This window comes from Salvelinus alpinus, chromosome 1 (assembly GCF_045679555.1).
Source record: "Salvelinus alpinus chromosome 1, SLU_Salpinus.1, whole genome shotgun sequence".
NCBI classification, from domain to species: Eukaryota; Metazoa; Chordata; class Actinopteri; order Salmoniformes; family Salmonidae; genus Salvelinus; species Salvelinus alpinus.
Genome location: NC_092086.1, coordinates 106646028 through 106659264, shown reverse-complemented (window position 1 = coordinate 106659264; position 13237 = coordinate 106646028). Strand labels below are relative to the sequence as shown.

Sequence of the window (13237 nt, the reverse complement as noted above, 5' to 3'; positions counted from 1 at the left end):
AATTAGCCATGGTACGAGGTTAGTCAAAACCTGTTGAATTAGCCCGGGGACGAGGTTAGTCAAAACCTGTTGAATTAGCCCGGGGACGAGGTTAGTCAAAACCTGTTGAATTAGCCCGGGGACGAGGTTAGTCAAAACCTGATGAATTAGCCCTGGTACGAGGTTAGTCAAAACCTGATGAATTAGCCCTGGTACGAGGTTAGTCAAAACCTGATGAATTAGCCCTGGTACGAGGTTAGTCAAAACCTGTTGAATTAGCCCGGGGACGAGGTTAGTCAAAACCTGATGAATTAACCCGGGGACGAGGTTAGTCAAAACCGATGAATTAGCCCTGGTATGAGGTTAGTCAAAACCTGATGAATTAGCCCTGGTACGAGGTTAGTCAAAACCTGTTGAATTAGCCCTGGTACGAGGTTAGTCAAAACCTGATGAATTAGCCCTGGTACGAGGTTAGTCAAAACCTGTTGAATTAGCCCGGGGACGAGGTTAGTCAAAACCTGATGAATTAGCCCTGGTACGAGGTTAGTCAAAACCGATGAATTAGCCCTGGTACGAGGTTAGTCAAAACCTGATGAATTAGCCCTGGTACGAGGTTAGTCAAAACCTGTTGAATTAGCCCTGGTACGAGGTTAGTCAAAACCTGATGAATTAGCCCGGGGACGAGGTTAGTCAAAACCTGATGAATTAGCCCGGGGACGAGGTTAGTCAAAACCTGATGAATTAGCCCGGGGACGAGGTTAGTCAAAACCTGATGAATTAGCCCTGGTACGAGGTTAGTCAAAACCTGATGAATTAGCCCGGGGACGAGGTTAGTCAAAACCTGATGAATTAGCCCGGGGACGAGGTTAGTCAAAACCGATGAATTAGCCCTGGTACGAGGTTAGTCAAAACCTGATGAATTAGCCCTGGTACGAGGTTAGTCAAAACCTGTTGAATTAGCCCTGGTACGAGGTTAGTCAAAACCTGATGAATTAGCCCGGGGATGAGGTTAGTCAAAACCTGATGAATTAGCCCGGGGACGAGGTTAGTCAAAACCTGATGAATTAGCCCTGGTACGAGGTTAGTCAAAACCTGTTGAATTAGCCCGGGGACGAGGTTAGTCAAAACCTGTTGAATTAGCCCTGGTACGCTGTTAGTCAAAACCTGTTGAATTAGCCCAGGGGGAAGAGGTTAGTCAAAACCTGTTGAATTAGCCCTGGTACGAGGTTAGTCAAAACCTGATGAATTACCCCGGGGACGAGGTTAGTCAAAACCTGATGAATTAGCCTGGGGACGAGGTTAGTCAAAACCTGATGAATTACCCCGGGGACGAGGTTAGTCAAAACCTGATGAATTAGCCTGGGGACGAGGTTAGTCAAAACCTGTTGATTTAGCCCGGGGACAAGGTTAGTCAAAACCTGTTGATTTAGCCCGGGGACAAGGTTAGTCAAAACCTGATGAATTAGCCCGGGGACGAGGTTAGTCAAAACCTGATGATTTAGCCCGGGGAAGAGGTTAGTCAAAACCTGATGATTTAGCCCGGGGAAGAGGTTAGTCAAAACCATATAAAAAACGTCCACTTACAGGGCCTTGCAAAAGTATTGAGACCCCTTGGATTTCTTCATATTTTATTGTGTTACAAAGAGGGATTAAAATTGATTGAATTATCTTTTTTGTTAACAATCTACAAAAAATACTGTAATGTCAAAGTGGAAGAAAAATATGGCCCATGTTGACTCCCACAGTTGTGTCAAGTTGGCTGGATGTCCTTTGGGTGGTGGACCATTCTTTTGAGTGGTGGACACACAGGAAACTGTTGAGCATGACAAACCCAGCAGCATTGCAGTTCTTGACACAAACCGGTGCGCCTGGCACCTACTACCATACCCCGTTCAAAGGCACTTACATTTTTTGTCTGAATGGCACACATACACAATCCGTGTGTCAATTGTCTCAAGGCTTAAACATCCTTCTTTAATTAACCTGTCTCCTCCCTTTCATCTACACTGTTTGAAGTAAATTTAACAAGTGACATCAATAAGCGATCATATCTTTCACCTGGATTCACCTGGTCAGTCTATGTCATGGAAAGAGCAGGTGTTGTTAATGTTTTGTATAATCAGTGTAAGGTTGTTATAAAAAGTATTTTAAGCCTAAATTAGTTCAGGAGTAAAATTTGGATTAACAAATCACATAATAAGTTACATGGACTCAGTCTGTGTGAAATAATAGGGGTTTATATGATTTTCTTATGACTACCCCTTTTCTGTCCCCCATACATACAACATATGTAAGGTCACTCAGTCAAGTAGTGAATTTCAAGCACAGATTCAACTACAAAGACCAGGGAGCTTTTCGAAAGCCTCATAAAGAAGGACAGTGATTGGTAGATGGGTAACAATAACAAATCAGACATTGAATATCTCATTAAACATTGTCAAGTTAGTAATGATGCTGTGGATTGTGTATTTAACCACCCAGACAAATCAAAGATACAGGTGTCCTTCTGAACTAGGCTGCAGGACAGAAAGGAAACTGCTCAGTGATGTTACCATGAGGTCATTGGTCATTTTAAAAGAGCTACAGAGTTCAATGTCTGTGACGGGAGAAAACTGAGGATGGATCAACAACATTGTAGTGACTCCACAATAATGGCCTAAATGACAGATTGAAAATAATACAAATATATTGAATAAAAATACTCCAAAACATGCATCTTGTATGCAACTAAAGTACTACTGGAAAAAAAAACAGCAAAGGAATACACTTTTTGGCCTAAATGCAAAGCCGTATGTTCGGGGCAAATCCAACACAACACTGAGTAACTGATTCTCTTCATTTTCAAGCATGGTGTTGGCTGCATCATGGTGTGAGTATGCTTGACATCGACAATACTTAAATCTGCTTGATAATTGCTGGCTAGCCATGATCCCCAACATCTTGACAGAGCTTGAAGAATTTTGAAAAGAATAATGTGCAAATATTGCACAATCCAGGTGTGTAAAGCTCTTAGAGACGTACCCAAGAAGACTCACAGCTGTAATCAATGCAAAAGGTGTTTCTAACGTATTGACTTAGGGAGCTGAACACTTAGCCAACGACTGTATTTTAGTTATTTAATTTATATATTTTATACATTTTTATTACACTTTGACATTGCGGAGTATTTTGTGTAGATTGTAAAAAAAATGAAATACAATGAAATACATTTTAATCCCACTTTGTATTACAATAAAATATAAAGAAATCCAAGGGGTCTGAATGTTTTTGCAAGGCACTGTAAGTCCTTGGGGCAATTATACAACTCGTTATCATTATTTGTTCTGTTGGTTCATTTCCCACTTAACATCTCTGATGAAATGTTTGTCTAGTGGAGAGTGCAGACAGAGAAACATCTTCAGGCCCCTTTCCTTTGTTACCGACGTTTCCATCCACACAGAGATAGTTAATGTGACATAGGTTAAGCCTTAGTTTCCTTTGTTACCGACATTTCCTCCCACACAGAGATAGTTAATGTGACATAGGTTAAGCCTTAGTTTCCTTTGTTACCGACGTTTCCTCCCACACAGAGATAGTTAATGTGACATAGGTTAAGCCTTAGTTTCCTTTGTTACCGACGTTTCCTCCCACACAGAGATAGTTAATGTGACATAGGTTAAGCCTTAGTTTCCTTTGTTACCGACGTTTCCATCCACACAGAGATAGTTAATGTGACATAGGTTAAGCCTTAGTTTCCTTTGTTACCGACGTTTCCTCCCACACAGAGATAGTTAATGTGACATAGGTTAAGCCTTAGTTTCCTTTGTTACCGACGTTTCCTCCCACACAGAGATAGTTAATGTGACATAGGTTAAGCCTTAGTTTCCTTTGTTACCGACGTTTCCATCCACACAGAGATAGTTAATGTGACATAGGTTAAGCCTTAGTTTCCTTTGTTACCGACGTTTCCTCCCACACAGAGATAGTTAATGTGACATAGGTTAAGCCTTAGTTTCCTTTGTTACCGACGTTTCCTCCCACACAGAGATAGTTAATGTGACATAGGTTAAGCCTTAGTTTCCTTTGTTACCGACGTTTCCATCCACACAGAGATAGTTAATGTGACATAGGTTAAGCCTTAGTTTCCTTTGTTACCGACGTTTCCTCCCACACAGAGATAGTTAATGTGACATAGGTTAAGCCTTAGTTTCCTTTGTTACCGACGTTTCCTCCCACACAGAGATAGTTAATGTGACATAGGTTAAGCCTTAGTTTCCTTTGTTACCGACGTTTCCATCCACACAGAGATAGTTAATGTGACATAGGTTAAGCCTTAGTTTCCTTTGTTACCGGCGTTTCCTCCCACACAGAGATAGTTAATGTGACATAGGTTAAGCCTTAGTTTCCTTTGTTACCGGCGTTTCCTCCCACACAGAGATAGTTAATGTGACATAGGTTAAGCCTTAGTTTCCTTTGTTACCGACGTTTCCATCCACACAGAGATAGTTAATGTGACATAGGTTAAGCCTTAGTTTCCTTTGTTACCGGCGTTTCCTCCCACACAGAGATAGTTAATGTGACATAGGTTAAGCCTTAGTTTCCTTTGTTACCGGCGTTTCCTCCCACACAGAGATAGTTAATGTGACATAGGTTAAGCCTTAGTTTCCTTTGTTACCGACGTTTCCATCCACACAGAGATAGTTAATGTGACATAGGTTAAGCCTTAGTTTCCTTTGTTACTGACTTCTCCATCCACACAGAGAGAGTTAATAGGTTTAGCCTTAGTCTCCATGTTTATTTATGATGGGTAGGAAAGGAAGCAGAGACGTATTCAAAAGGAAAATATCTCCTCTGTAGTCGCCCGGATGCAGACAGACAGCATTACAGACCACAGGAAGTGAGTATGTGAGCAAAGACGTGAACCTAAGAGTCTAACTGTGATGTCTGCGCTGATCAGCAGACAACTGTATAACGTATGTGTGGTGGTTTGTCAAGGGTTTGTGTGTGTGTATATGTGTGTGTATCTGCGTGTGTATCTGTGTGTCACTACTGTGTTTGAAGTGTCTGCATCCAGCCCCGTTGCCAACTTTGCTGAGGGTCATGTGACCTAGTGGTAAGAATAGGAACAACAGTGGCTTGAGAAAATGGATGTTCCAAGTAGGGTTTCCGAACCCAGATACAACAGTAGGGTTTAGGTTAGCTCTGCTGGGGTGTGTTGTATGTCTGTGTGAGAGTGACTGGACACAGCAAAACATCAGCATAGTGTAGTACAGTGTACCATTATCATTATTCTATTCCTACCATGATTTAACTATCTTTAAGTTATGTCTGTGAAATAACAGAACCAAGTGCTTTCTACCACACAGTACTTTTGCATTGCGGCCTATGCAATGCATGACTCAGTAGCCTCACCATTTTCCCTGGTGATTCCTGAACTGTTGCACAGTGTATCCAAACTCCTCTACAGTAGGTTCAGAGAATACCTTGGCACCAGCAGTTCCCACATTAAAGGATAAGGACCTGGGGACGCTCCAACCTGCAGAGAGAGAGAGAGAGAGAGACAGAGAGAGAGACAGAGAGAGAGACAGAGACAGAGACAGAGACAGAGACAGAGACAGAGACAGAGAGAGAGAGAGAGAGAGAGAGAGAGAGAGAGAGAGAGAGAGAGAGAGAGAGAGAGAGAGAGAGAGAGAGAGAGAGAGAGAGAGAGAGAGAGAGAGAGAGAGAGATCACACCATCTTAAATAACAGACTCTCCTCCACATTACATGCTGCAGACAGCTAGGGTTCAGGGTTGGGTAAATCAGTAAGATAAATTGAATAACTTAAGCCTACACACTTTCATCACCTGTGATATGAGATATGAAGTGCTCAGTTTTTATGTGTGTTTGTGTGTGTGTGTGTGGGGCTGCGGAAGTGTGTGGGTGACTGTGTGTGTGTGTGTGTGTGTGTGTGTGTGTGTGTGTGTGTGTGTGTGTGTGTGTGTGTGTGTGTGTGTGTGTGTGTGTGTGTGTGTGTGTGTGTGTGTGTGTGTGTGGGTGGGTGTGTTTTCCCAGGGTCCTGCAGTAGTACACAAATAACAACAAGGACAACGACAACAACAACAACGTATACTGTATAGTACTATGCAACGTCAGGTAAGTGTCAGAGGGATCAAATGACACTTACAAACACATCCATCAAGACATAACAGCTTTTACGCATTCACAGTGAAACATGAAGAAAGTATTCTTCCACCCTGTTAACTTCAGGTCTGAATATAACGACAAAGATAATAACAATCAACTTCATGTTTAGACAACCTAGCTATTATAGATCACAATTCATACAGCAGCCTGAAGCTCAAATGTGATACTGCACATGTGCTAATTGTCCTATTGTAAAGCGAAGTAAGAATTTCAGATGCCTTAAATTTCCCGATCGCACTGACGATGGTGTATCTAGAGAATGGGGGAATCTGGCCGTGGGTGACTGTGTCAGTGATCACCTATCTGGACAAGTCGCAGCATGACAATGTGTACAGATTACTGGTCTGAGGAGCAGACCTGTTGGCGCAGTGGCTGGTCATAAGGAAAACACAGTATTTACAGGGGCCTACTGAGATGAGTGTGAGTGTTTATCAAACCACTACTTAGGCCTCCGAAGATAACAAAACAACACTCATGTCACGACACCATCCATCACAATAACAGAAACAACACAGAGAGACACCGAGGAACGCTAGAAACACTGGCAAAGTTATTTTCTTAATGTCACTGACTTCGCTGATAGCGTCTTTAATCAGGGAAATGTTTTACTTACTATGACTGTGATATGTGGTTGTCTTACCGAGCTACCTTAAGTTTAAAGAATTAACTGTAAGTCGCTTTGTGGTCTATCCTGGCTAAATGAAATGAATTACGATGAATGATGATGCTCTGGATAAGAGCGTCTGCTAAATGGATAAAATGTAAAATGTTAAATCTTCAGAACTGAACCAGCACAGAAATAATGAATGGGTTAGGATTTAGCCTTGCCCAATAAAGCATTTTCAAAAATCTACTCTTCACATACGCTGTGGGAGCCAATATAAATCGATTTAATAGACATTGTTCTGAACAAGGTGTATGAGCATTTTATACTGCAGACCAACAAAGAGCATTTTATACTGCAGACCAACAAAGAGCATTTTATACTGCAGACCAACAAAGAGCATTTTATACTGCAGACCAACAAAGAGCATTTTATACTGCAGACCAACAAAGAGCATTTTATACTGCAGACCAACAAAGAGTATTTTATACTGCAGACCAACAAAGAGCATTTTATACTGCAGACCAACAAAGAGTATTTTATACTGCAGACCAACAAAGAGCATTTTATACTGCAGACCAACAAAGAGTATTTTATACTGCAGACCAACAAAGAGCATTTTATACTGCAGACCAACAAAGAGTATTTTATACTGCAGACCAACAAAGAGCATTTTATACTGCAGACCAACAAAGAGCATTTTATACTGCAGACCAACAAAGAGCATTTTGCTAAGTAGGGTGGTGACACCAGAATCAGGTTCACATACCGTAACAAGACCCAACCCAACACAGGACAGGTGGACTTTACACTTCAAACAAATAGACAAATGAGGCTCACACTTCCATAACTGTAGCATTTTGCTGCATACTACTACACGGCTCAGATACTATAGGGTTAGGGACAAGATTATCAAATTGTAATACCACTGTTAATAACTCCACAAATATGACATAGACTGAGCAGGTGAATCCAGGTGAAAGCAATGATCCCTTATTGACGTCCCCTGTTAAATCCACTTCAATCAGTGTAGATGAAGGGGAGGAGACAGGTTATAGGATTTTTAATCCTTGAGACAATGGACACATGGATTGTGTATGTGTTCCATTCAGAGGGTGAATGGGCAAGACTAAAGATTGAAGTGCCTTTGAACAGGGTTTGGTAATAGGTGCCAGGCGCACCGGTTTGTGTCAAGAACTGCAACGCTGCTGGGTTTTTCCACACTCAACAGTTTCCTGTGTGATGGTCCACCACCCAAAGGACATCCAGCCAACTTGACCCAACTGTGGGAAGCATTGGAGTCAAAGTGGCCCAGCATCCCTGTGGAATGCTTTCAACACCTTGTGGAGTCCATGCCCCGATGAGCTGAGGCTGTTCTGAGGTGTTTATGTATGTTAACATTATGGAAACTTCATCATACACTATGACGATAGGATCAGATTGAAAAGTACAACTGAACTATTCCCTGGTGCTGTATTGGAATTGTTAACAGAATGTAAATACATACAAGCCCACACAGCTCACATCCATGTATTAGTCATTCTGGTAAAGACTTTCACAACTTCCTGTGTTGTCTCGTCGTCAGGTAACATTCTCTGTAGGCCCTAGCATGTTTACCATTGGTTGTCTTCTAACTAGTCAGTGAGTCACATCACAGACAAACACTAAAACAGGTCTGTAAGGGGGCCAACGTCTCCAAATGGCACCCATTTCCCAATATAGTGCACTCTCTATCACACCCAGTCTGTGACAGACAGACAGACAGACAGACAGACAGACAGACAGACAGACAGACAGACAGACAGACAGACAGACAGGATGGTTGTGATAGAGAGATGCAGAGAGAGAGAGAGAAAGAGAGGCAGACAGATAGTTTGGGTGTGATAGAGAGATGCAGAAAGAGACAGACAGACAGACAGACAGACAGACAGACAGACAGACAGACAGACAGACAGACAGACAGTATGGGTGATAGAGAGAGAGAGAGAAAGAGAGACATACAGACAGTATGGGTGTGATGGAGAGAGAAAGAGAGACAGACAGACAGACAGACAGACAGACAGACGGACAGACAGACAGACAGACGGACAGACAGACGGACGGACAGACGGACAGACAGTTTGGGTGTGATAGAGAGATGCAGAAAGAGACAGACAGACGACAGCATGGGTGTGATAGAGAGATGCAGAGAGAAAGAGAGAGAGAGAAAGAGAGAGAGAGAGAGAGAGAGAGAGAGAGAGAGAGAGAGAGAGAGAGAGAGAGAGAGAGAGAGAGAGAGAGAGAGACAGACAGACAGACAGGGTGAGAGAGAAATACAAAAAGAGACTGTCCCCACTGGCCCTCTGTAAACCTTGCTGATTCTGTCCCAATGTGGTTCCAGTCGGCTGAATGCTTTGTGTGCAGCAAGCTGGATAACCCACTGCTCTGTGACTGACTGACTGACTGAGCACCTCATTGGACACCGGCTGGGCAGCGGGGTCTCCGGTAAATCCATGTCTATTGGGAGTTCTTCCTTGTCAAGTCAGCTGGTCAGGACAAACTCTAGTCCCTGACCCAATCTATGCCGTCTTTTCACCTTCACTAACATCTCAAACAACAACCTATCATATGACATGATAGCAAACAGTTTGTTTTGACTGTGAGAACGGTAGTCAGCTGCTCTCTGAGGAAACCCTAAGAGGAATCATGAAGCCATATGTAGCGTAGACTAACTTCAGCGCTCACTTCACAGCTAGCTTGAAATGTCACTAATGGAGCTATCGAATTGGATCCATTTTCTATAACTCAACCGGTTTGTACGTTGTCAAGCGCGCGGTTACGTGTGTTGGCGAGGTAGAGGAACCTGATTCAAGTCAGAGGCAGGTTCAGGGAGGTAGCACGATAAGCTAAGATAGCACACGGTTACAAATACATCAATAAATATTACACTCTTAGAAATAAGGGTCCCTTTTGTGTTCCAGGAAGAACCCTCTGTGGAAAGGGTTTTACATGGAACCCAAAAGGGTTCTATCTAGAACCAAAAGGGGTTCTTCAAAGGATTCTCCTATGGGAACAGCCGAATAACCCTTTTTGGTTGTAGCTAGCACCTTTTTTTCAAAGAGTTTAATAGTAACTATGGTTTAACAACTATGCTTTGCATCTCTTCAGGCAAGAGTCTAATATACTGTGGGAGACTGCGTGTTTAGACCATTGTTGCAGCATGTTCATCCACACACCTCTACAAACCTCTGCCAGAGAATAAGGTGTATGTGCTCCCCCTTGGCACAGCCCATTGTAACCTCATCAAGATGATATATGAGCCTGGCTGGCATGAATGATTTTCATTGCTTCAGGCAACAGAATATCACATGGAGGATGTAAACACAGCTCTGACCTGACAACACATAAATATACAATAGAACCTGACCTAACCTTCTTTCCCAACACAGACTGTAGAAAACTTGCTCTTCCTAGCAGATAAATGGTCAGAAATAAAATAAATAAATATGCACTCCAAATACAGTATTTGATTCCTGATATCCATGATATTTAAAATATTTTAGTACCCCTCCATCTTCATCTATACTGGCATGATGTTTTCAAAGACATGGAAGGCTGACGGACCTAATTCAGAATGTCACTGGCAGATTGAAACAACATTGTCTTGTGGTCAGTTATCACAGAGGAGCCATTCAGCACTGTTATACTGTCCACAGAGGGCCAAGTTGCCTAATATGAAGTCAATGGCTCAGTGTTGATTAGTAAGTAGATCACGCACTTGGGATATCTGTGGCACTTGACGCTCGCTCCATGCAAAATAACGTTTTATAATCTCATACGGAATGTGCAAAAAAGTACTTACATTGGATGAAAATCAGCGTTAAAACAGTCCTCTTTGGATTAAACTCCATTGTTGCAAGAGTAAAAAGTAGGTGATGAAAGCGGGCGCCTCTTCGATTCCCGGATTTTAACTTCAGCGGACTTCTCACGGTTGGTAAAGTTCAGGACCGGGCGCTCTGGACTGTAGATATTGAGGACAGATAGGGTGTGGGTGTCCCTACGTCACAGCGCACTACCTGGCCCACAATTGCAGTACTCTTCCGAGGAGCGAAGGCTATAGCTCAATGATTGCGACATCTGGTTGGTTTGACCTTGCAAGGTAATATACTGTACCGTATGTAGTGCAGTGTTATCGTCTCAAATATGTTCGTGCTGCGATAAGTAAATTATTACACAACATTGACTGACTTGCAGGAGTTCCGTAATTAAAATATATATTTTTCGTGCATTGTAGTTACTTATTTTTCAATGTATCTTCCCCATTGTTCATGTATTCAAATGCAGGACTAAAATATGCCACGTTGATTTTTAACATGGGCTTTTATATGGAGAGAATGCCACCAACTTCACCAAGTCCATTTTAATATCCTTAATATTGACTTGTCTGAGTGAAAAGGCGCCTATGATGTAATTCTCTTCAATCCAGTATAGCCTAAAGCAGGGAACTTCAACAAGATTCAACCGCGGCCCGATTTTCTCTTGATCAGATGGTCGGGAACAATTTGTAGGCTACAAATTGAACTCAAGAATCCCAAATATATATCATATTTGACTAAAACGTAATCATTTCAAACCTTGCTTGCATTTGTATATGATTTGTTAGGCCCACCCGTGGGTGGAGCAACAGATCTTTCACAAAAAGCCCCTTCTCATTTTGTGGACTGTGGCTGATGATGATGACATCTCACATGATGACTGGATAACACCACTGCAGCTATACAGTCACACTAGGGGATTTGGGGAGGTATGAGTGGACAACTATGTCTGGAACCATTTACTGGTATCTACACAGACAGGAAGTGGCACTTTATCTTCTTTATACTCATCCATTCAAGAGAACACAATTCTGTACACTCAACAATACACTGATAAACCAAATGGTATGAACGGTGACCAATGACTCATGTTGTAGTAACTTGTCTGATTTAGTATTGACATTACGTCTGTGTCCATACAAATGTTAACTGTATATGTTTCCAGAGAATGATATACTGCATTTCAGTTTGAAAGGTGACTCTTGGGACTATTTGTTACCGACACACCCACCCCTGCCTGACCCCAGTCCCTTATAGTTACATCCATGAAGATTGCACACACACCATTTCCTATCAAGCTCTCTCTAAAAGTCTCCAACTATTCGGTCAGGTAGTAGATCCAAATATTAATATTTCTCCCAACATGTTTGGACAGAAAATGTGGTGAAGAAGGCATCTCTTCAACCTCAGGAGGCTGAAGAAGTTTGGCTTGTCACCTAAAACCCTCACAAACTTCTACAGATGCACAATTGAGAGCATCCTGTCGGGCTGTATCACCGCCTGGTACGGCAACTGCATCGCCCTCAACCGCAGGGCTCTCCAGAGGGTGGTGCGTTCTGCACAACACATCACCGGGGGCAAACTACCTGCCCTCCAGGACACCTACAGCACCCGATGTCACAGGAAGGCCAAAAAGATCATCAAGGACAACAATCACCTGAGCCACTGCCTGTTCGCCCCGCTACCATCCAGAAGGCGAGGTCAGTACAGGTGCATCAAAGCTGGGACCGAGAGACTGAAAAATAGTTTCTATCTCAAGGCCATCAGACTGGTAAACAGCCATCACTAACACAGAGAGGCTGCTGCCTACATACAGACTTGAAATCATTGGCCACTCTAACAAATGGATCACTAGTCACTTTATTAATGCCACTTTAATAATGATGTATACATATCTTGCACTACTCATCCCAGATGTATACACTGTATTTTATACCATCTATTGCATCTCGTCTATGCCGGTCGGTCAGGGCCCATCCATATATTTATATGTATATATTCTTATTCCATTCCTATACTTAGATTTGTGTGTATTAGGTAGTTGTTGTGGAATTGTTAGATTACATGTTAGATATTGCTGCCCTGTCGGAAACTAGAAGCACAAGCATTTTGCTACACTCGCAACAACATCTGCTAACCATGTGTATGTGACCAATACAATTTGATTTGATTTGATTTGACCGGAGTATCAGGGTGTGTCTGTTACAATCCCAAACCAACAGAACTCTGAGTGACTGGTTACCCAGCATCAGGCAGGTGTGGTTGAATAGGGGAGCAGAGAGCCATGCTGAATTCAATTTACATAGATCATCACTAGTGCCATAGGCCTTCTGAACCACACACAGTCTTATTGAATAGGTCTGTATCCCTACAGACAATCCCAGCTGCACTATAGTAACATTCTGACCCGTATGTTTGGTCTTAGGACACTGACTGATAGTGTACCACCGGGAAGAACCTGCTGAGATAAACACACAGCAAACAAGACCCATATAAAGACATTATTCCTTGAATAACAAACTCTTCCCCCCTCATATCTATAGACTTTTAGAGTCATAGTCAGTAGTACTATGGAAGCCCTGAGGCAGAGCAGTAGTCAGTAGTACTATGGAGGCCCTGAGGCAGAGCAGTAGT

The 13237-nt window shown here is 42.5% G+C and overlaps 1 protein-coding gene across 1 annotated transcript in view; it reads right to left on the bottom strand.

Annotated features, from left to right (window-relative positions):
- Positions 1–11234, bottom strand: part of itga2.2 (integrin, alpha 2 (CD49B, alpha 2 subunit of VLA-2 receptor), tandem duplicate 2) — a 35329-nt gene extending 24095 nt beyond the window's left edge. Inside the window, exons 1-2 of the mRNA XM_071339677.1 lie at positions 10591–11234; positions 5371–5494 (exon numbers count right to left, since the gene is read on the bottom strand). Of these exons, the coding sequence (XP_071195778.1) occupies positions 5371–5494; positions 10591–10639 (173 nt within the window). The 5' untranslated portion in view covers positions 10640–11234. The remainder of the gene's footprint in view (positions 1–5370; positions 5495–10590) is intronic.
- Between the last annotated feature and the right edge of the window lie 2003 nt (positions 11235–13237).